The sequence below is a fragment of the Macrosteles quadrilineatus genome, unplaced genomic scaffold (assembly GCF_028750875.1).
Source record: "Macrosteles quadrilineatus isolate MER2022 unplaced genomic scaffold, UCM_ALF_1.0 Scaffold_2__2_contigs__length_208266976, whole genome shotgun sequence".
NCBI lineage: Eukaryota > Metazoa > Arthropoda > Insecta > Hemiptera > Cicadellidae > Macrosteles > Macrosteles quadrilineatus.
Window position 1 is genome coordinate 87,180,485 of NW_026542595.1, and position 26,278 is coordinate 87,206,762.

General features: G+C 34.4%; 2 protein-coding genes across 2 annotated transcripts; both read left to right on the forward strand.

The window, feature by feature from the left end:
* On the forward strand, positions 1-7,471 carry LOC128984547 (uncharacterized). Its single transcript, XM_054403881.1, has 4 exons — positions 1-292; positions 1,021-1,256; positions 1,766-1,925; positions 6,908-7,471. The coding sequence occupies exons 1-4, from the start codon at positions 1-3 to the stop codon at positions 6,973-6,975; spliced, it is 756 nt and encodes a 251-aa protein (XP_054259856.1). The 3' UTR covers positions 6,976-7,471.
* A 3,870-nt stretch (positions 7,472-11,341) lies between these two features.
* Positions 11,342-26,278, forward strand: LOC128984548 (uncharacterized). Its single transcript, XM_054403882.1, has 5 exons — positions 11,342-11,421; positions 17,821-18,070; positions 24,384-24,489; positions 24,600-24,781; positions 25,988-26,278. Exons 1-5 carry the CDS (start codon positions 11,342-11,344, stop codon positions 26,276-26,278), a joined length of 909 nt encoding a protein of 302 aa, XP_054259857.1.

Genomic DNA, 26,278 nt, shown 5'->3' on the forward strand with positions numbered 1-26,278 from the left:
ATGTCAAGTTCTGAGGACGAAGATTGTGCTGGCAAACCAAAAAGACCAAAGACAGATTTTTTTAAAAACCAAGAGCCACTGAGAGATAGATCAGATAAATCAGATGACGAAGATTTTGCTGTTGGCCTAAATATCCTGCCTGACATCGATAGATTTGAATCCCCAATAGAACCAGGCAATAACAATAATTTCAATATAAGCACTCCTACCACTCAAAAATCTCTACCGGTACATAGCCCTGTTACACCACAACCCCTTCAAAGGCCTACATCTCATATCTTGGATGATCAAGGTAAGAACTAAGATTGTCACAGTAGGCCTAGTCTAATTGTTTTATAGGCTCAAATCTAACTTATGCTTTCTGGTATTTTATTTTTTATTTATTTATTTACCAACGGCAATAGGCTACACCAATTTACAAAGATAAAGATTGAAAGCTACAACAGTGAATGTTTGTATTTTGTGCTAGGCATTAACAACGATAAACAATGAAAAGAATAACAGTAGTAGAAATTAATTTTCTCTTGGTACAAGTAGGCTAATAGGCCTAGGCCAATAACTTAGTATTTTTAAACACCTGATATAATGTTGCCGTACGTAAATTGTAAGTGGTTTTTAAGTCCACTAACATTTTTATGTAGGTATTTTGAAGTAATGAAAATCTCAAATAACTCGTCACAAAACTCCTATTTCGGATCTCGAGATGGTTCAGATGTAGTAGTCTGCGCTCGGCTTCGCCTCTGCCGTAACCCATTTTCCCCTGGAATGTGACACTTTTTGGACTTATAAAGTAGTGAAGAAATGTGCAGGCCTACTACAGTTAACATTGCAAGTTAACTTGCAAATATAAACAATTTGAGTTTGATTTTTTTCTGCTGTCATAGGAGGGCAGTTATAATTTTTTTATTTGACGGACAAACCATTACATACAGGATACAATTAATCAATAAGCTTAATTTCATTTTTGGTTACCTTTTTGGTTTTTAATTACTAAACTAATAGGCACGTAATAATTTTCAGCATGGAAGAAGTCTGTAACCAAAACGCTTGCTGTGTTGAAAGTCAACCAAAACATAATCAAAGAACTGTTAGAGAGCCTGATAACCAAACAAAGTAGTACCGGTAACCGAACAGTAACAGAAAATGATGAAGACATGGATTTATCAGCCATTTTGGGAAATTTTCCACTTGAAACTTCACAAGATCTAGAGGATGTTGAAGAGAAACTCAAGGAAAAAGTCATTTTTGACCTTATGGTATGTATTTTAAAAATGCAGGATATTCCCTAGGCCTATAAAATAACTTTAATGTTAAGATTTTCAATTTCAAATTGTAATTTGCATATTAAAATACACTTGTTTGTGATCCTTGATATTTTTCAGCTTATTTCATCCATCTGTTACTCTTATAGTTGTTGTTCTTATAGGTTAACTTCATTCTTTTAATTTGTGTTCTATTTTTGTGAATGTTGATTAGAAAGTACTAAAAATTGATTAAATATCGACTATTTATTCATGTAGGCCTAATCAAATATACAACAGTTGTTCCAATTTCCAAGCTTGAATTTAATTTTCTTTTATTTAAATTCAAACTTTTATTATTTAAACTAGGTACACTAATTGCTCTGTCCATTTTGTTTCAGCATCAGATGTATGTTCCTCTATGTAATTGCCCCCTCTCCATACAACAATACCTTCCTCCACAGTCACCCTTCTTTGTTTTATATAATCTAAAGACATGTGTAACAATCAACTCTCATCTGCAGGTGAAACATTTCTCTATAGTCGGTGGGGAAAACACAAAAGAAGCAGTGAAAAGGCTGCTTCGAAGAATGTTCAGTGACGAATTGGCCAAAAATTACAGCTACCTTGGATTTAAGAAGAAGCGCGTCTTTGCTGATCTTCGCCTAAAATCAGTATTATTTGGTAAGAAAAGTAAATAGATTATTTTTTAATTATATACATGGGGAAAGATTAAATAATGTGTGAAACAAAGAAAAATGAATGGTAGTCTCTTGCTGTATCGTATTTGGCTTAGCCTATCTAACCTGAGATTACTGCTACGGTCAGAGCCAATCAGCTGTTAGCTCGCTGATTCACCTGTCAGCCAAGGCTTTGCTTTAGTTCTAATGCACAATGGGTAAATGTAAAATGGTGTTTTCCGTTGGTGTTCAATAAATAAATAAATAAACGATAGTTAGGTATATGATTAAATAATTTCTTGATCAGCATTGTACATGTTATTAAATTTACGGAAAGTAAATAAAAGAAACGTCTTATAACACTTAAAACATATATTTACGCTTATACTGTTACTCACAAGACGGTAAATATACAAAAAAGATGGTAAATGGTGATCGATTTCAATTGGACACTCCAATCATCATCAGACCCAATAGGCGAATGACAAGAATCCTAATGGCGTCCCTACTTATACCCTATTGGCTACCGGAAGCACCGGCCAATACACTTTTATAAGTACAACTGGAATCAAAATGTATTTGTTCATTAATCAACTTATTTCTATGAGCATTAGGAGAAAATTAAATGGTATATAGTTTGAAAAGAGAAGGTTTATTTTATAATTTTAATTGTATTGCGAAATTATCATCAAAACTCTTAAGGAAAGTTGCACTCCAAAGTATGTATAAAGCAGAAGAACCAAAGTTAAGTTTTACCTGAATTTGTGACACTGCCAATGAGTTTTTTACAGATATTTACTTTATTTTAGACTCAGTTCGAGCAAACACATCATTGGCCAAAACGACTGACTCGGAGATAGAAGGAGTCATCAAAGACTGGCTCCGGCAAGCAAAGTCAAGAGTGGAGCAAAAGACAAAGTAAGTCTTGTACTAATATAGGCTAGTCAAATTAAGGGTAAAAAAGGTTTAACATCAAACTAATTGTAAAAGAAACAAAGTAAGGTTTTTTAGATGCGGAATGGTGTCCCGAACAACATATCAAAAGTCTACCAAAATCCACGCGGGGGAAGTCCGCCATATTGGCCGCCATCTTTGATTTTTCAAAAAATCTGAGACTTATGAGTATTATGGCTCTTGAACGACCAAATATCAACCGAATAAGGCAAACAAAGTGTCTATTTAATATAGAATTAAACCAGCTTTTTGATTATAACATGTATACATTCGACAAGCCAAAATTGAGCAAATCCAAAAACACTTCGAAATAAACAGATTTTTTAATACTATTTCTCTTTAGTCCCCTGAAAGTAAATAATTACTCAATTTAACAATTGATCAGATCAATAATAATTTTAAAAAAATTCTAAGAGGTTTATAATAATATATATATACCAATATAGACGTATTCCTTTAGACGGGTTTAGAATGGGTAAAGAATTGTTTTAGCCAAACTTCATTGAACCGGCTTTCTCATACTATGAACACTCAGCTCTTTTGCTGTTTATAGGTAGTCATAAATAATGGTTGTTAGAGCTAAAGAGCTAATATGTAAGTTTACTAAAACACATAATATAGTTTAACAATTGGCAAAAATAAATATTAACACGGGTTTTTTAAGTCGAAGTTGTTTATATCAGTAAATAAAAAAAAAACACCGGCACTTATAACCCAGTAACCTTGTTATAAAAAAAAGGTCTACCTTGCATGAAATGGGGTGTGGGTAGTAGGTTTCTTTCTTTTATGTTGTTTGTAATAGTACAAATATGCTAAATCCAAATTTTCGACCTCGGCATCATTTTTTAAGTACATTAAATTACTTATCGTTTCAGACCTAAATGGTTAATACAGGCTTAATAGTTTTCTAGATGGATTTGTAAAATGGAAACAAATACAACGTATCCATCTACATAAACACACACGCACATTGTTACTATAACTGGTTCTTGTGGATAGAACACAGGCCTGTGTAGAACGGTATTTATTGTATTTGTATTGTCGCGGGAGCCGGTTGGAGAACACTGAAGGCGATGCGTCTGTGATTAGGTGATCCTTGTACCTTTGGACATGAACTCGTCTTGTGGGGGTATCAGTTGAAGATTGACTTGTTTGACTAACTTGAGACATTTGGATGTGTGCACTATAATTTAGTTTTTCAATCAATTGAGACAAGGGTAATGGTGAAAATCTATGTGTGAAGAAGTGCTTTAAATCTTCATCCGACTGCTTCAGAACACATAACCTGTGAAACAAATAGAGGGGGCCAATAGTCACCTTTATATTGCCATCAGTCACAGTATTAACTTTAGAAGAAAGATATACTACTCTATTCTTCCTTTTGTATCTGACTTATTCATATTTTTCTCATAAAACTTTTAAAATCGCTTCCTTGTCAATATCTCTAGCCATTGACAGTTTCCCTCCAACAATTCCACTGCTTAAGAACATTATAACGCTAGTATTAGGGAATGGAGGGTGACGTGACGAAGTAACCAGTCACAAAGCTTCTCTATATTCGCTTTAACTCGAGTGACTCGTGAGGGTCTCATTTCTAAATGCTACTCAGTTGTATGTGCCTTAACATTGCCGTAGGCCTACTCCTCAACCTCAGCACTTATATTCTACAGATAAATTATATCATTCCTAATGTCCATCGGGTGAGCACAGTGTCAGTTATACCACGGTTCCGACTCAAACCTACATAGTTTTTCATTAAGCAAATGAGCACCTGCTCTATAGTCATGTCCGTCCAAACATCCGTCTAGAACTTTTCAGAACGCACAATGGTGAAGAACCCGTTGGTGGTAAATAACTGGTGTTTATTGAAATCCGTCTTGTTTCCTAATTTCAACATATCCTGCAGGTACCGATGCAAAAACTTAGCATAAAAGAAGTAATATGTAGCATGGCAGAACGGCAGCAAAGTTAAAACCTGTTTTCACTGACGCCTCTTCATTCTTTCTATCAATTCCTCTTGATAGTATGTACATTTTAATTACAATAGATTTCATCCATTAAAAACTTAAAATCTTTTCTTGAAATGAAATAAATTTGTTTATATTCTTAGTATGGTTCTTTTATAAGATTTCACCAAATTGAATAGCTTTAAATCTTAAAATACAAACATTTATGGAAGATTTTATGAACCTTGAAGAGTCATATCTCTCAATGTGTTAGGCCTATAATCACCATTTTGGTCTTATATTGTGAGTAATTTTATGTTGTTTTAATGAAAAAATAATAGAAAGTTATGCTTTAGGGTTAACGTTAGCCAAACTTTAAAAAAGTTCAAAATGTTATAGTTTTGGCCATTGTTTGCTGGAAAACTATTAGGCCTGTAATAACCATTTTGGTCTTAAACGATAGGTAATTTAATGCACTTAAAAAATGATTATCGTTGTTCTTTATGAAAAAGTGATGCTTCAGTGTCAAAAATCACACAAACGTAAAAATAGTGCGAAGCTCCGCCGATTTTTAAGCTTTTTGGAGGTGATCCGGAAGGTCGCCGAGGTCGAAAATTTGGATTTAGCATCTCGGTACTATTACAAACAACATAAAAAAAAAGAAACCTACTACCCACACCCCATTTCATGCAAGGTAGACCTTGCTTTTTATAACAAGGTTACTGGGTTATAAGTGCCGGTGTTTTTTTATTTACTGATATAAACAACTTCGACTTAAAAAACCCGTGTTAATATTTATTTTTGTCAATTGTTAAACTATATTATGTGTTTTAGTAAACTTACATATTAGCTCTTTAGCTCTAACAACCATTATTCATGACTACCAATAAACAGCAAAAGAGCTGAGTGTTCATAGTATGAGAAAGCCGGTTCACTGAAGTTTGGCTAAAACAATTTTGATGATATATTTGTAGATGTCTATTATTATAAACCTCTTAGAATGTTTTTTAATTTGATCAATTGTTAAATTGAGTAATTATTTAGTTTCAGGGAACTAAAGAGGAAAACTATTTTTTTTAAGTGTTTTTTAGGATTTGCTAAATTTTGGCTTGTCGAATGTCTACATGTTATACATAATCAAAAAGCTGGTTTAATTCTATATTAAATAGACACTTTGTTTGCCTTATTCGGTTGATATTTGGTCGTTCAAGAGCCATAATACTCATAAGTCTCAGATTTTTGAAAAATCAAAGATGGCGGCCAATATGGCGGACTTCCCCCGCGTGGATTTTGGTAGACTTTTGATATGTTGTTCGGGACACCATTCCGCATCTAAAAAATCTTACTTTGTTTCTTATACAATTAGTTTGATGTTTTTCCTTAATTTGACTAGCCTAATACGATATAAGCACTGTTTCTGTTGACATCGTGAAAAAATTCTTTTGTATAAACTAAAGTTAACTTAAACAGGATCTCGAACTTTAAAAAAAAACCAAGTTGCACACCTATCAACCGCATACTTAAATGAAATATATACTTGAGAACCCCCCCCCACAATAATTATAACATAAATGTTAACCCTAACCAATAACATTTTCAATATTGAATATTGGTCAGCTGTCACAATTAAGGATGTAGCTGCTAAACGGGCCTAAGAGATATTCGTTAAAAATACAGTAAGCAGTACGGTACCGTACAATTGAGATTTTCCTATTCGATGATGTGCCTTAATGATTGTAGTGCAATTTTTTTTAAGTAGAATTAAAGTACCCTGTTTTTAACTTATCCTCTGCATTCTCATCCCGATTTAAAGCATGGACAAAGCAACTAGTAATTCTCTAGGTCCAGAATGTTGACAATTTATGACAAATGATTTTATACATAATGAAATTTGATTTTAAAAGGTAATTGCAGCAAAGAAGAGCTGTGAATGTACTATTTCCTTTCTCTCTAATGGACGTTTTGCTAACAGCCTATCAATTTGTTAATGTTTTAAATTAACATCAGCCTACATACCAAAGATCTTGTTAACAATAATTGTTACGTTCATTGCCTTGTACTATAGTTTTTTTTTTATTTCTTTTAGGAACAAACGGGGCAATATTGTTACAGAAGCCAATCAACCTCAAGACTCAACCAAAGAATAGTTGTTAAGCATTACCCTCAAGACTCAACCAAAGAATAGTTAGTTGTTAAGCAATTTTGATGCCATAAGTGTCTTAACTAATTTTTTTTTAATGCAGTGAAACCTTAATAACAGGACTCCTGATCCCGTGATAAAAGGTATAATTTTCAAATTCGAAGTCGACCTCAAAAACTTTATTTAATAATTCACTATGATAGTCTTATTATCAGGGTTATACTGTTCTAAGTAGCTTCTTTACAATTACCATAAAACATAATTTATGTTGTTTTAAAACAAAACCCAAGGTAACAGATAGGTTAACCTTAACATTTTACTTAGTTACCAATGAATCTTCTAAACATGCCTAAACAAAGAATGAAAAAATTTAAGGATATGTCCAAAGGCATTTGTTCAATCAAGTAAAACAAGAAGAACAAAATTTTCAATATGCTATATGTAATGATGAATCACTTAACTTGGAGAGTCCTTCTACTTCACAGTCAAATAGTGTATTAAAGTTGCGAACCTGTGAGCAAATTATCTTTAGTTAATAGGCCTAATGAATTTCTTGAAGAAAGTAATTACAATAATGACATAAATCAAATAAGTTCTAGTGAGCTTGAAGACTTAGAATTTCATATTTCTAGTGGTTTGACTAGTGATGTTGATCAGTATACTGATGATGATGACCCTAATCAAATAAATGTGTTAAATGAAACTAACAATAACACTTTGGCTTCGCACAATGGCACTAGTGTTTCCGAATCTGTAATTTGTAACTTAGAATATGTGGGGAAATTAGCTAACTGGGCGACTACATTCAATATAAAAGGAAATGCTTTGAATGCATTTTTAGACATACAAAGAAATGAACCAGGATATTCAAGTTTACCGAAAGATAGCCGAACATTACTAAAGACACCGCGTGCCACTAAAATTAGACAAGTTGCACCAGGGCAGTATCATCACTTTGGGTAAAATATTGCGTTAAATTTATTTCTTCAATCACTGAATGGAGAAACCCCCAACAGTATTAACTTGAAGATTGGTATTGATGGATTACAAATTTCTAAAAGTTCTTCTAGCCAAATCTGGCCCATACTATGTATGTTCAAAAGTGACAAAAAAGATTCATATGATTCTCGTGTTTATCCTATCGGTGTGTACCATGGTAATGAAAAACCTTTTTGTTCCAATGATTTCCTTAAAGACTTCATTGAAGAAGCTGTGCCTTTAATAAATAACGGTTTTAACGCTGATTTTTCAAACACTATCATAGACATACAGATTTGTTCAATAATATGTGATGCACCTGCCAAAGCTTTTGTTTTTAAAACAAAAGGGCATTCAGGATTCTATTCTTGCACGAGGTGTACACAAAAGGGTGAATCCAGTGAGAGACGAGTTTATTTCCCTGATTTAGACGCCCCCTTACGGACCCACTGTAGCTTTATAAACCAAAACCAGAAAGAATATCATATTGGCACTACTGACGTACCAAAATGGGTTTGTAATATATCCTTTTTTGCATACATAAAAAAAGGTTGAGCCTTTTCCAACTTTAAGCCTATTGCTATATAAGGTGGAAGAATGTTAAGGAGTTTGCTGTTTTGGGTCATTCCATGGTAAATAATGTCACTGTGACACAGGTTTTATTTAAATTCTGATAATAGAATTCCTGTTCTATTCGTTTTCTCTCCGTCCCCAATTTTTGTAACTATACAAGTGTTTAGTAAATAATGTATTATGTATTTTATAAGTAATGGAGTGTATGTAATTTTTTACAAGTGTTTCATAAGTAAATAAGTATTATGTTTTTTACTAGCAATGAATTATATGTAGGCCTACTTTTTATGAAAGAATAAATTTGAGTGATTCTATATGTAAAGCTTTATTTAATAATACATTGGCTTTTGTAACTAAGTGCTTAGTAAATGATGTATTATGTATTTTACAAGTAATGGTGTGTATGTAATTTTTTATGAGTGTTTTATAATAAAGAAGTATTATGTTTTTTACTAGCAATAATTGTAGGCCTACTTTTTATGAAAGATTAAATTTGAGTGATTAAGTGATTAATCTACGTAATGTAAAGGTTTATTTAATATTACATTGGCTTTTGTAACATGTTTTTTACTGGCAATGAATTATATGTACTTTATATGAAAAAATATATTTGAGTGATTCTATATCTAAAGCTTTATTTCAATTGACCTTTTAATTGTACTGTATAATATCTATTTACAATTTGTCCCAACTAAATTGCTATTTTTAGATTAAGCGTAAGAATGTTATTTATTCTTAAGATATTTGACCCACTCAAGCGTATACCTAATCAGCTTGTGTTAAATTTTTTTGTTTAGCCAGCATAGTGTGTTATATATTTCATTCTAGGTCTTTTGTAAGTGGAAAATACCCTTATTTTAACGAAATAAAAGTGTTTTCCCTCAAATTGTCACATTTATATACATTTTATGAAAATCTGGTCCTAAATACGGAATTTATAGACATTTTCTAAACGTTTAGGCCTAAACATCTATTAGATATCAATATTTATATGTTCATAGAACATCTGGCCTGAACATTTCTTAAATATCGAAATTAGTCAATTGAATGTTAATAAGAGGTTTAATAGATATCTATTTCCTTTCAAACTATCAAATTTATAGATATTTTATAAACGTTTAATCCTAAACATCCAGCAGATATCGATATTTATATGTTTATAGAACATCTGGCCTGAACATTTCTTAGATATCTGATTTTCGGAAATCTGAATGTAAATAAGAGGTTTATAAGATATCAAAGGTTTATATTACGATATCTATACGATATATTGACTAACAAATTTAGATGTTTAACAGATATCTTATGAATATGTCTGTGCTATCTGGGTTAATGTAGTTTTACCACTAACTTCACCAATACTCCAAGTTACATAATTATGATGAATATCATTTTGATAAGCTATGGCGGTATAAGAGTTTTATTTGTGGTCTAAATAATGATAGTAACGAGAGAGTATTAAATATTAAGGGTGAAACATCAATTAGATTTAATTAATTTAAATCTCAAGGGTTTGATGAGATTGAGAAACGGGTTAATGGAGTTGATTGATACACAAACAGGGCTACCAGTTGTTGAGGTTGCTAAGCGTAATGAGAAAGTACGTCAAATCAATTAAAAAGTACCGGGGTCCAGGGTTTGAATGATTGGAATGTCACCAAAGTACAGGATGAAAGAACCAGCCCAGATTATGGTCAAAATAATGATAGCATTTTGTTAGGAGATCCTGATATAAAAAATAAGTAACTCAATCAGAGTAATTACAATAAAGGAAATATCAAGTCTGTAATTGAGACATGCCCTGAAATAAATCATAGATTAAAGGAGTGGACATCCCAGTTCCAGAAGGATTCCGGAAAAACTGTCAAATGTACGAGCTGTAGTATCGAAAAAAGACATTCATGATTGGTTTACTGAGGTTAGTTATAACCTTAAAAATAACCTAGCAGAGAAAGTCTTAGAAGATCCTTCCCGTATTTTTAATAATGATGATACCACATTTTCTGCTTTATCCTAAGGGGGGACAAGTCCTAGGTATTATATCATCCAACCTAAAATATTTCATGGACACTTTTGGAATGGACCTTATAGGCCTATCACATATTGTGCAACAGACAAATCTCTATTTTACTGAAGTCGTATCTAAACTTCCTAGTGTGTCACAAAATGAGCTGAATAATTGGAGACCTACCGACGAAAATGAAATGCTATGCTTTTTGGCATTGTGTGTGCTTATGTCCCATGTAAGGAAAAATGAAATGAGGGACTATTGGTACACCGATAGTTTGATCGAGACAGAAATATTTAGAGAAATAATGAGTAGGAATAGGTTCCAGGCTCTTTTGAGAATGCTAAACTTCAAAAATTCAGTGGTTACCAACTCTAGATCACTCGGTAGGCTTCAAAAAATAAATCCAGTCCTAATCACTGTAAACAAAAAAAAAAAAAATCAGACAAATATACACCCTCTGAGAAATTAGTCATTGATGAAACCCTTTTTCTTTATAAGGGGAAACTTTCATTCCGTCAGTATATACCATCCAAATCCAAAAGAGATAGGCTCGGAGTAAAATTATTTGTTCCGACCAAGTGTGTGACTGGAATGGTAATTTACATTTTGCCATATGTTGGGCCCGAAACCAAATGGGAATTTCCAAACATTTTAGGCGTAGGAATGACTAGAAAAGTTGTCCTAACACTCCTTGAGCCGTACTTTAGATTGGGGCACAAAGTATACCTTGACAATTAATCTCTATTGTTATGGAGCTTTACAAACATGATATAAATATGCGCGGGTCGGTTTTACCTGATAAGCAGGGTTTTACCAAAATGCTACCACAGGTTGAAGTTGGTCAGGTAGATGCTCATCATACTGATGTTATGATCTATGGAGGCAAGATAAGCGTGAGGTGAGAATATTAACAACCATGCACACCAGTACATTGATGGACAAAGGGAATACAGACTGGGCAAAATGGTAGATAAAATTAAAATCAAAAAGTGTTATGGACTATAACCCAAATATGGGAGCCATAGATATAGGGGATATGGCATTATCTTTCAACCTTACTGCCAGAAAATCAATCAAGTGGTATAAAAAATTATTTTTTAACTTCCTTGATATATCTATAAGAAATGCTCATAACATGAAGAAACTAAAAACAGGCTCTAAATCAAATCTTTCGGACTTCCGCAAAGAGCTTGTTCGATAAATACTGGAGATTCACTGCCCTACTAGACTTACACCACAAGGAGGTTGCCCTCCCCTGGTGAAACTCCTCTTCGCCTTAGACAGAGGCATTTTCCTGAACTAATCCCACCGACCACTAAGAATCAACGGCCAAGAAGGAAATGCCATGTGCTTAAACGTACTACAAGAGGAGATCCCGAGCCGCAAGACACCTATTTCATGTCTGCATGAAAGTAGCATGACCTAGCTTACTCGGGATTCAAGAGGTTTGAAAATGTCAACTGGAATAAAAATTGCAATGGTGAACTACTTCATCCAGTGTGTGAAGTAGCCTCTTTTTACTTTCTCCCCCTATACCATAGTATATGGAGAAAGTATTGTTTTCGTCAAAATTTTCGAGTTTGAGTTTTGAGTGGATAGATTCGTTTTGGGTCCCCCTGGACCCAAAAAAGTGGTTTTCGAAGTGATGTCTGTGTGTGTGTGTGTGTGTGTGTGTGTGTGTGTGTGTGTGTGTGTGTGTGTGTGTGTGTGTGTGGATGTGTACAGAGCTAGAGACCACACCTGTAGTCCGATTTCGATGAAATTTGGTATGTAGGTTCTAATCCATGGTATCTCCAGGCGTTTTTTTCATTTTTTTGAAATTTTTATTTTTAATGGGAATTTTCCCATAAAAACCCATAAAAAACCGGAAAAATCGGATTTTCTCGAAAATGGCCCGAACGATTTTGATAAAAATTTAGTATGTTGTAGCCCTTTAAATTCTGAATAAAATGGTACAAATCCCATATCTGTAAAAATTACGGTTCAAAAGTTATAGTCAAATATGTTATTTTCCCATAAAAACCCCATAAATTAACGAAAAATAGGATTTTAGAAAAAAATCCGGTTTTGATTTAACATAGTATGTTATAGTCCTTATAGTTTTATAGTTTTTTTTATTTTTTAGAAATTTTTATTTTTAATGGGGATTTTCCCATAAAACCCCATAAAATATCGGAAACATATGATTTTCCCAAAAATGGCCCGAACGATTTTGATAAACATTTAGTATGTTATAGTCCTTTATATTCTGAACAAAATGGTACAAATCCCATTTCTGTAAAAATTACGGTTATTGTAAATTATGTCATTTTCCCATAAAACCCCCATAAAATAACAGAAAAATCGGATTTTCCCAAAAATGGCCCGAACGATTTTGATAAAAATTTAGCATGTTATAGTCCTTTAAATTCTTAACAAAATTGTACAAATCCCATTTGCGTATATTTACTCTCACCACATACATATGATAAAGGTTTTTGACAAACTTATGGGAGAAAGTATGTGTCAGAATGCTGATACCGTTTATTTACCTTTGAGCTATGCATCATCCTACTAATATTATAAATGAGAAAGTTTGGATGTTTGTGACAAGTGAACGCGAAAAATACTGGTCGGATTGGGCTGAAATTTGGCATGATGATAGCTCACATTCCCTATTAACATATAGGCATATTCTTATTTCAAAGATCCTTTCGGGCTCCGCCCCAGTGGCTCTGGAGTTTCCCATGTTAACCTTATGAGAAATGGAATTATTGAATCTTAACAGCTGTTTCAATTAAACAAGTTGATTCTGTTCTCTGATGTTCAATAGCATTAATTAAAGTTACAAGGATTACCAACAGGGTGCAGCACTATTATTTCTTTTACATTTATGACAACAGCTAATTTGCAACCAAAAGGTGAGTGAGCGTAGCGAACGAACTTCAACCTAGAGGCGAGTTAGCGTAGCGAACGAGCTAACCTGAAGGCAAGTGAGCGCAGCGAACGAGCTCCAACCTAAAGGTGAGTGAGCGTAGCGAACAAACTTCAACCAGAACGTGATTGAGCATGCGAACGAGATAATCTTGATAATTAAGAAGTTAAACGGGGCAAAGCCCGCGGGTTACAGCTAGTTGATCTATAAAGCAGTTTTATTAGTTTAATCATTACATATAAAATATAGACTTACAAGTTGTATATCCGGGTTACATATAATTACTAAGCATTTGTTTTGGATTGAAACTGTCAGATATTGTATTTTCGAAGGTTTATGTGTATTCCTATAATAGTTTTGCCTGAATATCTGAATAAAAATGCACACTTAATATGCAAACCAACTGATGTTAAATAATAATAATAAATAATACTTATTAAACTGCTTTATACTTATTAAACTGCTGGTCTGGTTATAAGAAGGATTCATTAGATTCAACTGGTTACAAGATCCCCGTCCGTAGAACGGCTACAAAGTTAGTCATTATATTAAATTCAATAAAAGACAATTCAGAAATGCAATATTGTGGGTAAAAAGCGATCGAATAGTTTTTTGACACTAAGAAAGTTTGTTTTCAAAATTTATATTTTAATTTAGAATTAAAATGTCTCAAAAAGTGCACTTTTAAAGTACTAAAAAAAAATGTATTGTTGGTTGGGTTGTTACTAATAATTTTTACAAAAGCTATGATGGGACAGCAATGCATTCATACTTAGAACATTCATTGAAAAACGTGTTTTACTCGTGAATGAAATACGTCCAGTTAGTTCATAGAATTGTACTGTTTTAAAATCCATGATTTTGTCATTAAAAAAGTTATTTCTTTAATTAAATTTAAATGATAGTGAGTTCAGTATAGTTGGTGAATTTTCAGAAAATCTTTGCTTTTTTATTCAAGATAAGGATCAAGAGTATCAGTGGGCGAGCGATCATCCATCCATACGTAGTACATTTTAAAGAAGAAAATGAACTAAAACACACAAGCTACGTAATTATTACCTTGATCACACAACTGCGGCTGTGTATTACATTCAAAATAAATTAATTCAGTTTGTAAACAGGACCTCGCAATTTTTTCAGACGGTCGTGCAGCGCAATACAAAAACAAAAAGAACATTTATAATCCATACATAAGGAAGATTTTGTTGGAGCTAAATGAAATTTCATGTTAAGGGGCCTTGCGATGGGGTTGAGGGCATCCTCAAAAGGTTAGCTACTAAAGTGGTTGGAGACCCTTTGACAACCAAAAACGGTCTTTTTGACTGGGCAGTTGAAAATATCAAGTATGTAAACTCTGAATTCTCCACCCAAGAAGACCATATTGAAACGGGAGTATTCTTGGATAAACGCTTTAGTTATGTATGGACGATCAAAAGGTACACACACACCTCATGCTTTCATTCCCCTGTCAACAAGCTTATAAATAATGGATAAACCATTATCGAAATCATCTGAATCAAGTATTGAGATATTGAAAAGGAAAGGACACTAAAGCAGTTCTTAAGGGAACTTTATAGTTTGTTAAAAAATCCCCATCTAGACGTTCTATTTACAACCAAGTAACTGGTTCATAGGCATTTCCTAAAAAGTTTTGTGCTATCCACTGAATCGATAACTCCTCGGTAATCAAGAGTAGTTGAAAATGTAGAGAAAAATTACCCTGACTCCCAAATATATATTCGGGTTAAATATACACTGAAAGACAGCACACCAGAAGCTAAGCTTCACTTCTCTTGCATAATTTCTGAATAACTAAAGGATTTCATGGGTTTATTAAAAAAAAAAACACCTCTACTTCCATTTTTATATAAAGAGATTTTAATTATGATGAAAAATATAGCGACCCGGTTTGTCAGGCGGAGTGTCATAGAAAAAATTACAAGTGCCTCTTAATTGAAGGATTTCGATAGTTATTGTAATGAGAATGTTTGGTGTCATGATTGTTTATTGTTTAATTTATGTTCTTAGTATAGTAGCATATTGTAGGTAAATAGTTTATCATAGTGAAATGTCAGATTTAAATTCTAACGTTCTCCCTGATAGGCTTACTTGTCGGCTTTTCATTATTTTTGGTAACAGAGTTAAAACCATCTACCTTCTGAAAAAGGACGGACCCTTCCTTACCTGTTTTAGAAAGTTGTAACCCCAATCTAGGGTGAGGGAGGTGCCTTTTGTCAGTGCATCGACGAGCATCACTTTGTTAACTTCGCAAAGTTTCGTTTAGGACGCGAGAGGCAGTTCCCTCCACTTATCTCACTTTTAGTCTTAATTTACATTTAGTTACAACCGCGTTAGTTTCGTTCTAGCAATTTTATTCATCACAGCGCCAATTAACCGTTTCTATACCAATAAAATCATAGTTCATTTCAAAGTGTTAGTTTGTTATTACTTCCAAAACATTGGCGCACATCACGCGCCGCTACAGAGAACCTGAAAAGTTTTGAAAAGGTCGAAATAGGCTTTGGAGCAATGGCAGCTTTGAAAAATGTTAAGGAAATTGATGCTCTAAGATTTAAAAAATGATTGTAAAAAGTTTTTGATTAAATGATTTGCTAAGATTGATGATAAAAGCCCACTGAAAAGAAGAGTGGTGTTAGGTGCATCCTGTCTGGACCCAACAGTAATGACAAATAAAGTCCTTAGAGAAAGTAGGGCCAAATAGCAATAGAAAAATGTGGCGGTGATTCAGATAACACCCACTGAGGGTGACCGAACTCTGCGAGCATACAATACTTTTAGTGGAAACGAAGGAAAAATCCTAAAATATATACATATATAAAAGTTTTAACGAATGGTGTTTTGGGCCTCTGGGGAGATCAAAATAAAAAAGTATATCGGTCCCGAGCCTAGGTTTTACCGTGCCACCACGGTAAAAGCTATTTCCTATAGAAAAATTCGCTAAAACCGAGAATACTACCACAATAATAATGAACCTGAAATATACCTACCACATTTAATAGGCCCTGGTAAAATTTACCGGATCAAAAAGACCTAAGCCCTTCTGATGCATACAAGTAGTTATATGATGAAAGTCGATTTCTCATCACAGCCAATCACCTCAAGTATGCGGGATGCATTGTTATCATCTACAGCTGACACAAAGGCTAGCACACAACCCAAAAAAGATAGGGGATTCTTTAAGGCATAAACACATATGCACAAAGAAAGATGTCGATTTGTCCTCCGAAGAGCAACAGAATGAAACGTAAAAACAATCAGAAGTGAATTTTCAATCCGACGAACAATATTGTGAAGTGATATTTTCCGCATGCACACGATGTTTCATATTACTATGCGAGGAACATTTTTTACACGATAAGAATAGTGAATATGTTTGTATCAACCAATTTAGTTTTGTTTTATATAATTTCTTTGATTTAAAATTGTTTATATTATTTATTATTTTTTTTATTTTTTTTTTGTAGACTGGAAAGTCGGAGTTACTAGAACACTAAACTACCTGAAATTTAAAATTGATAGTTCCTTAGAGAAGCTCGACGAAGTGGTTTAAATTGTTCAAAACCTTCCTCAATCAAAGGACAAAACATCAGATGTAGTGGATGATGGTTTTTCTTCTCTGCTGACACACTTGAACTCCATTCCCAATCCATAATTTTAATGAATTCATTAAAATTAAAGATGAACTCCGCAGCAAAGACGTATTTGATAAGCTGGCAATTTATTTCACAAAAGTTGTAGGCTAGCTTACCAATTTTCAAGGTAGAAAACATGTTGGGTATTGATTTTGTTGTCTAATTCATCATGTACAGCTTTATGGATAATGAAAAACAAATTATTATGTTATTTATAAGGGTTACCGCACTGTACTTTAATAAATGAATACCTACATTCAAGTTCAAAATAAGTTCAAAATTTACAGTAAATAATCCTGGACCAACGTGTGAAGTATCAGAAAACCCCTTGCACTAATTCTTTCTCTTTTTCACTGGGGCCATCCAAGTTGTTAAAGGTTTAAAAATTTAAAAAAATGCAGTGTACAAATCTGTATCTGTAGAGGGATTGCGTATGAGGCCTACAGGGCTAAAGTGTTGAACAAAAAAAGTGCCCCCGTTACCCCTCCGTCTAAAAGGCCACCTCCCCTGCGTGAATACCTTCGACCTAATAGGCATGAACTGTATGAAGCGATCTCTTCTATGGTGCAGGATGAAGGTGACCTCGAAGACCTTTATGACTAATCATCGGGCAGTGGTGAGGAGTACGAGCGAGACTCGGAGGACCTCGATACGACTGACAGGGAAGACATTTCAGGCCTGTTCGGGGTAGCTCCACTCCCAGAGTCACCTTCCCCCCATTTGACCCTAGGCCTACCCACGAAGAGCCTCGGCCCCCTAGGCCTAATAAAAGGCCGTCTCAACCACTTAACCTCACAGATGATACGGCTCTTTGTGAAATAGGCACAGGCCCGCCACCCAAAGTCCCCAGGGCAGCCGCCCCTCAACTTGAAGGCCCTCAACCAGCACCTGATCCAGCTCCGCAGGGAGGACTGCCGCGGCAAGAGCTGCCGACAGAAGCGCCGTGGGTGAGGGTCTATCCGCCTGAGCCGGCAGTGGACGTAAGTTCAAAATTTACAGTAAATAATCGTGGACCAACTCGTGAAGTATCAAAAAACCCCTTGCACTACTTCTTTCTCTTTATCACTGGGGCCATCCAAGTTGTTAAAGGTTTTAAATATAAAAAAAATGCAGTGTAAAAATCTGTATCTTAAAAAGTCAATTTAGAATTCAGAAGTTTAAGAAATACTGCATTTCTTCAAGTTCAATTAATAGTTTGAAATTGTTCAATTAATCATGAAACTATGAAAAGTTTGAATTATTTTAAGTAGATACTCTGATTCATTACACCATTTTGTTTTAGGTAAAAAATACATCTTCCATTTGAGGAGTGAATACCAAAGAAACGACCAAATGAATCCTCTGCTTTTTGTTGAGTGATGGACTGGCCATGCCCTTTAGCTACCACGGGTTCAAAAGAAAACGTGTTTTCTCAGATCTAAAGGTCAAGGAAGTAGTTTTTAGTAACTACAGAAGTTTGTCTAACTGCTCTCGTAATGTTTTCTTGACCTAATTTACATTGTCAGCTAAATTGGAATTTATTGAAAATTAAATGATAAAATCTGAAAATTAAAAGCTTTTTCATGGTAGCATATGTAATCCACTTGCTAGGGGGGTTCCCGTGTGCATTTTATGTATAGAAAAACACCCTAAGGGATCATGTAGGTACTATGTGGGTTATCATTTTTCACGTGGGTGCCAGCTTGGCAGAGTGGGCATAACCTCAGAATCCGCCATTTTAAAAATGGCGGTGGCATTTATTACATGAAACTCATCGGGAGCTTATATCTCGAAAACGGTAATATATAGCGAGTTACTTTTATTACAATGAATATTGCTTACACAATAAGGAATAACTTTTGTACTAACAAAAATGTCCTTAATATAACTATTTAGGAGTAGTTGAGCAATTTATGTTAATTGAACCTGTACATTTTTACTGTGACAAAAAAATTCTAATGTCTTTGAAAAAACTGTTCTTTTTAATTTGGCACATAGCACTTATTGTTCTTTACTTCTAAGGTCTAAATACCCCCAACCCAGCAAACCTGCAGAATCAGCAAACATTTACCTGGCTGCATTTCCACTAAAATATTAAAATTGACAGATTGATTTCTTATTTAAATGACATTGATTTGTAATGAGTACTTAAGTTTGCTGCTTCAGGGAAGGTATTGAGGTGTTTTTTTATATATATTTTTATTGAAATGTTGATAGCTAAGTATGAATGAAACAACATTTTCAATTTTAATTATAATATATCCATAAACAAGCAAACTAAAACAGTTTATTTATTCTCCATAAGAATAACATGGGAATTTTAAATTTAATTTTTTTTTAAATTTATCTCCGTAACTTTTGGGCATACAACAACGCTTCAATATACAAAATAATTTCTTTTTTGAGCTCTACAAAATGGTTTGGTTTATTATAAAATTTCGTGTTTTAGGGTCGAAAATCGGAAAAATCTATTTTTATCCCATAAAACTCCCCATAAACCCCGTTGCCATAGTCCGATCGTGCTGGTTTAATAGTCCGAATTTGTTTGAAAACGTAGGTTTACACGTTTGTGATAAATTTCATTAAAATTGGATCATTTTTGCTCGAGTTATCAAATTAAGTTGTAGTTCTGTCATCAGATACAAAAATGTCGTAGTGTTGGCTTTACACTTTATGAATGGATTCTCTTCGGAAGGTTTGCAGGAATTGTGGATGCGACTTGGTTCAGCCAGAATATGTACTAGTTCAAATTATAGCAAACAGGCTTGGAAGTAACCTTTGCTCAGTTCTCCATGCACTCCATATTTTAACGGGCTGTGATTTTGCCAGCAAATTTGGAACAAAGCGTGCTACCCTAAAATGTAATCCAAGTACCTTGCTAATAGACTTTGGAAAAGATGGGGAGGAAGAGATAGAATAAAGTTTGAAAAACACAGAGAAGTATCTAGTTCACATTTAAAAAAAATGGATACTCAGTGTAAAACTATGTATGATCTAACCATGAATGGTCTAAGATACTGGATGTACACTGTCACTGTACAACGAATACTCTTAAAGAACTGCATCCGTTGCTCGTGAAGAAATTATGTCTAGTAGAGCTACAGAACTAGACAGCATATCTTATGTAGCCTACGTGCTTTTTATTGTACATACATCCAAATCCATTGCTTGGAAGAACACGTTTTTCAAATCGATCCTTGAGTTTTGGATACAGTGATGGTGGTTACTCTTTGTTGGTTTTTGGTCAAAATTTTATTTCCAGCTTTGCCCAAGTGATTTATTAGAAGGCTGCAACTGCAAAACCTGTCCCGATCAAAGCTGCACATGTGTACGAAACTAGCTGGAATACCGTGTTGCCCTTTTTTAAATGTAGAAGTGTTCCTGTAGTTGACTGCCGCAATGCACACAAGTATGTTGTGAACAGTTTCATTTTTCTGATGACTATAAAAGGGAACAGATCTAATTCATCTTAACCCAAAAGGCTTATAATTTAGATCCAATAACTGCGCTCAAATTGTATGATCCACGAAACTAGTTCATCAGTCCGAAACAGCCTACCACCAAGGACAATGTCAAGGTACTGGTTGTGTTAACGAGACGTCAATGCTTGGCCGATGCACCAACATAGCCTCCGGTCCCGTTCCCGCTTCATCGCCGTTTTAATAATACATGTTAAGAATTATAATAATAATTTCTGTTACATTCGTAGATTTATTATTATTTGTAATAATAAAAATTCATTGTATAGAAAGGTCTATATTTATTTTATATTTAAATGCGTCATGTAATAACAAAAAATTAATTTTAAAATATTTTATACTATTTTAATAACTTATACATCTGTCAGAAGCTTCTCGAATACTTTTTGCAGGCTTTTTACCTTAAATGCGAAGAAAAATTAGTGTTCTGTGCCAAATTACAAAATAACAGCTTTTTTATAATTTTTAGATTTTTTTTGCAACAGAGATAAAATTTATAGGTTAAATATGTCAATTTTAATATTTTAGTAGAAATGCAGCCAGGTAAATGTTTGCTTAGTCTGCAGGTTTGCTTCGGTAGGGGTATTTTGACCTTAAATGTAAAGAGCAATAAGTGTTATGTGCAAAATTAAAAAGAACATTTTTTTTTAGATATTAGCATTTTTTTTCCAAACATAGTAAAAAGTTTTAGGTTAAATAAGCATAAATTGCTCAATTACTCCTAAATAGTTATATTAAGGGCATTTTTGTAAATACAAAAGTTGTTCCTTATTGTGTAAGCAACATTTATTGTAATAAAAGTAACTCGCTATATATTACAGTTTTCGAGATATAAGCTCCCGATAAGTTTCATGTAATAAATGCCACCGTCATTTTTAAAATGGCGGATTCTGAGGTTATGCCCACTCTGCCAAGCTGGCACCCACGTGAAAAATGATAACCCACACAGTACCTACATGATCCGTTAGGGTGCTTTCCTATACATAAAATGCACACGGGAACCCCCCTATCAAGTGGATTTGTACTCACGTTTTGTGCTTCCGAGGTTATATTGCCAAATAAAATGGTGGACCATAGTGTTAATGAATTAATTTTTGTTGATACCTATTTTTTGTCATCTGCAGTAATTAATTGTACTGCAAGGGAATCGTGTTCATTTGATAAATCTAAAATTAAACATAAACGAGATGCTAGCCCGTCCTACGTACGGGAATTGAGTAGTCAGTTAAAAACTGTGTACAATTCAGAACAGCTAGTTTACACGTACAAAGACAAAAATATTTTCTTGAAGTTTTAATATGAAAAATCATTTTGTAAACAAATGTTGAGTGGCCAATTATGTTTTATTCCAGCATAGGCCTATACGAATATGAATTTCAAATCCGATAACTTTACAATAAAACAACAATTGTGACGATGTGAAAAGCGTTGAAGTGAGATTTGCGGCCGATTCACACACTGATTATAAGTAGCCTACAGTAGAGAGTAATAGCTTTGACTCTTGATATAATAATGCCGTATCCAATAGTCAATGGCAATAGTCAATTGAGAAGTGTATAGACCTAGTCAACAATACCACCTGCCATCGCATACCTGCCTCTTCCATAATTATTATCACCACAATACTATTACTCATACTATACACAATTTCCAGTAGGTCTGAATAGAAACTACCTAAAATAAAACGACATTATCCAATAAAATTCACAGTAGGCCTACACTGGTATCCTAACATCATTAAACGTATCAATTTCACTGAATCAATTGCTAAAGAGTAAACATAGAAAAGTAAAAACAATAACATATCGTTTGTTTTGAGACAGCTGTTTGGTTAAACATTCATTTGAATAAAGAACTGGTCACATGTTGAAGGAATTTGAAAAGTAAACACGCTAGTAAAGCTAGTGACGTAATTATCTATGTTAATAATCCATACCGTTATCAGTTCTAATATACAGGGTGATTTGTACTTAGTGTGACAAAATTTTTTTGGTGTAAGTATAAAGTAAATGAAGTGTGATATTGCATATCAAATGTTCCAAGTCTAAAAATTAGCTTCTCAAAAAATTATTTTACGTTTTTCAAAAATAACCATGTTTTTACACTTAATACAGCGATTTCTCAATTACCTGCATATGGATTTGAGTAGATAATGTAATTTTCGTGTTCTACATTAAATTTTGAACAAGAATAATAGAAAATGACGGAGGATCAGTTGTAAAAACTCCATTGTAAATAGATTCAAAGATAAAAATTAAGATGTTTGATAAAAATTTTAAAAACAATGGTCTATTGCATTTTTCACACCCTGTATACAAGAAAGTGTCGGAATATGTTAAAAACTGCGCCATTTTATAAGCTTTCCAACGATATGCTACACTATTGAGGTTTATGTCTGCTTATGTACGCTTTAGTGGTTTGAAGACTACAAAGCATGGTGTATTCAACATTAAAACATAGAAAGTCGGCATGTATTAAGCAAAAGTTGTATTTTTTATTCAGCTTGAACAGTAAAAACAGTAAAAAGTTCCCTGTTTTCTGGTATTCAAACCACTAAAACAAACAAACAACTATCTAAACCTCAATAGTGTAGCATATGGTTGGAAAGCTTATAAAATGGCGCAGTTTTTAACATATTCCGACACTTTCTTGTATACAGGGTGTGAAAATGCAATAGACTATTGTTATTAAAATTTTTATCAAATATCTTAATGTTTATCTTTGAACCTATTTACAATGGAGTTTTTACAACTAATCCTCCGTCATTTTCCATTATTCTTGTTCAAAATTTAATGTAGAACACGAAAATGACATTATCTACTCAAATCCATATACAGGTAATTGAGAAATCGCTGTATTAAGTTTAAAAGCATGGTTATTTTTGAAAAACATAAAATAATTTTTTGGGACGCTAATTTTGGGACTTGGAACATTTGATATGCATCATCACACTTCATTTACTTTGTACTTACATCAAAAAAATTTTGTCACACTGAGTACAAATCACCCTGTATGTAATAATTACCCACCTATTGAATCAACCTACATCGTAATTTCCCATATTAATTTCTTAAAAGTATAAGATATTTATAGTTGAAATGAAAGTGATATTTTGTCTACATCAGCGGCCCCACACGTAACCATAACTAACACACGCCAAACAATCTTTTTTTCATAAAAGGATGGTTTGTCTAATTGCAGTATCAATGATGCCGCTGTGTTCATAAGTCATCTCTCAGTTTATCTTTAGATAAAACCCGGCTGCTGTTGTGGTGGTAATTTAAAATCGTGATTCCTGATTATATTATTCTTGATCTCCTTTTCTATGACACAAATATTTGCTTAATCCAAACAAATTGTAAGCAGACTAACATTAATTGTAAACAAAAAGATACCAAGACGAATTTTAATACATGTAAGTATTGTTGTTTTCCAACTCTTTCCTAAAAAAGTTGAGCAGTAAAATGGTTTGCATATCCTTTTCTTTTAAGACTCGTGTACAGAGCCTTGATTTGTATACAACAATGGAGGTTGATGACCCCTCTTGTAGGCCTATCACCCCTCCTCGTCGAGATCCGGAATTTCCAGCCCCGCCCCCAGTGATCCAGTCCAATCCCCCACCTACTAAACCACAACCCCCCCCCCAGTGTTTCATGCTAATGATGGCCAGGTCGCAGGGCCAAGTAGAGGGATTGCGTATGAGGCCTAGAGGGCTAAAGTGTTGAACAAAAAAAGTGCCCCCGTTACCACTCCGTCTGAGAGGCCACCTCCCCTGCGTGAAAACCTTCGACCTAATAGGCATGAACTGTATGAAGCGATCTCTTCTATGGTGCAGGATGAAAGTGACCTCGAAGACCTTTATGACTATTCATCGGGCAGTGGTGAGGAGTACGAGCCAGACTCGGAGGACCTCGATACGACTGACAGGGAAGACATTTCAGGCCTGTTCGGGGTAGCTCCACTCCCAGAGTCACCTCCCCCCCATTTGACCCTAGGCCTACCCACGAAGTGCCTAGGCCTAATAAAAGGTCTCAACCGCTTCACCTCACAGATGAGACGGCTCTTTGTGAAATAGGCACAGGCCCGCCACCCAAAGTCCCCAGGGCAGCCGCCCCTCAACTTGAAGGCCCTCAACCAGCACCTGATCCAGCTCCGCAGGGAGGACTGCCGCGGCAAGAGCTGCCGACAGAAGCGCCGTGGGTGAGGGTCTATCCGCCTGAGCCGGCAGTGGACGTAAGTTCAAAATTTACAGTAAATAATCGTGGACCAACTCGTGAAGTATCAAAAAACCCCTTGCACTACTTCTTTCTCTTTTTCACTGGGGCCATCCAAGTTGTTAAAGGTTTTAAATATAAAAAAAATGCAGTGTAAAAATCTGTATCTTAAAAAGTCAATTTAGAATTCTGAAGTTTAAGAAATACTGCATTTCTTCATGTTCAATTAATAGTTTGAAATTGTTCAATTAATCATGAAACTATGAAAAGTTTGAATTATTTTAAGTAGATACTCTGATTCATGATAACATTTTGTTTTAGGTAAAAAATACATCTTCCATTTGAGGAGTGAATACCAAAGAAACGACCAAATGAATCCTCTGCTTTTTTGTTGAGTGATGGACTGGCCATGCCCTTTAGCTACCACGGGTTCAAAAGAAAACGTGTTTTCTCAGATCTAAAGGTCAAGGAAGTAGTTTTTAGTAACTACAGAAGTTTGTCTAACTGCTCTCGTAATGTTTTCTTGACCTAATTTACATTGTCAGCTTAATTGGAATTTATTGAAAATTAAATGATAAAATCTGTAAATTAAAAGCTTTTTCATGGTAGCATATGGTACTCACGTTTTGTGCTTCCGAGGTTATATTGCCAAATAAAATGGTGGACCATAGTGTTAATAAATTAATTTTTGTTGATACCTATTTTTTGTCATCTGCAGTAATTAATTGTACTGCAAGGGAATCGTGTTCATTTGATAAATCTAAAATTAAACATAAACGAGATGCTAGCCCGTCCTACGTACGGGAATTGAGTAGTCAGTTAAAAACTGTGTACAATTCAGAACAGCTAGTTTACACGTACAAAGACAAAAATATTTTCTTGCAGTTTTAATGTGAAAAATCATTTCGTAAACAAATGTTGAGTGGCCAATTATGTTTTATTCCAGCATAGGCCTACACGATATGAATTTTAAATCCGATAACTTTACAATAAAACAACAATTGTGACGATGTGAAAAGCGTTGAAGTGAGATTTGCGGCCGATTCACACACTGATTATAAGTAGCCTACAGTAGAGAGTAATAGCTTTGACTATTAATATAATAATGCCGTATCCAATAGTCAATGGCAATAGTCAATTGAGAAGTGTATAGACCTAGTCAACGATACCACCTGCCATCGCATACCTGCCTCTTCCATAATTATTATCACCCCTCCTCGTCCAGATCCGGAATTTCCAGCCCCGCCCCCAGAGATCCAGTCCAATCCCCCACCTACTAAACCCCCCACCCCCAGTGTTTCCTGCTAACGATGGCCAGGTCGCAGGGCCAAGTAGAGGGATTGCGTATGAGGCCTACAGGGCTAAAGTGTTGAACAAAAAAAGTGCCCCCGTTACCCCTCCGTCTGAGAGGCCAGCTCCCCTGCGTGAAAACCTTCGACCTAATAGGCATGAACTGTATAAAGCGATCTCTTCTATGGTGCAGGATGAAGGTGACCTCGAAGACCTTTATGACTAA

What these genes read in the sequence shown, in the direction of transcription:
- LOC128984547 (XM_054403881.1), top strand. Translation starts at nt 1, where the DNA reads ATGTCAAGTTCTGAGGACGAAGATTGTGCTGGCAAACCAAAAAGACCA. An exon ending in TCATATCTTGGATGATCAAG is followed by an intron (nt 293 to 1,020) that starts GTAAGAACTAAG and finishes AATAATTTTCAG; the next exon opens with CATGGAAGAAGTCTGTAACC. An exon ending in CCTAAAATCAGTATTATTTG is followed by an intron (nt 1,926 to 6,907) that starts GTAAGAAAAGTA and finishes TATTTCTTTTAG; the next exon opens with GAACAAACGGGGCAATATTG.
- LOC128984548 (XM_054403882.1), top strand. Translation starts at nt 11,342, where the DNA reads ATGCTACCACAGGTTGAAGTTGGTCAGGTAGATGCTCATCATACTGAT. An exon ending in CGCCTGAGCCGGCAGTGGAC is followed by an intron (nt 18,071 to 24,383) that starts GTAAGTTCAAAA and finishes TCTATGGTGCAG; the next exon opens with GATGAAAGTGACCTCGAAGA. An exon ending in CGCCTGAGCCGGCAGTGGAC is followed by an intron (nt 24,782 to 25,987) that starts GTAAGTTCAAAA and finishes CTCCTCGTCCAG; the next exon opens with ATCCGGAATTTCCAGCCCCG.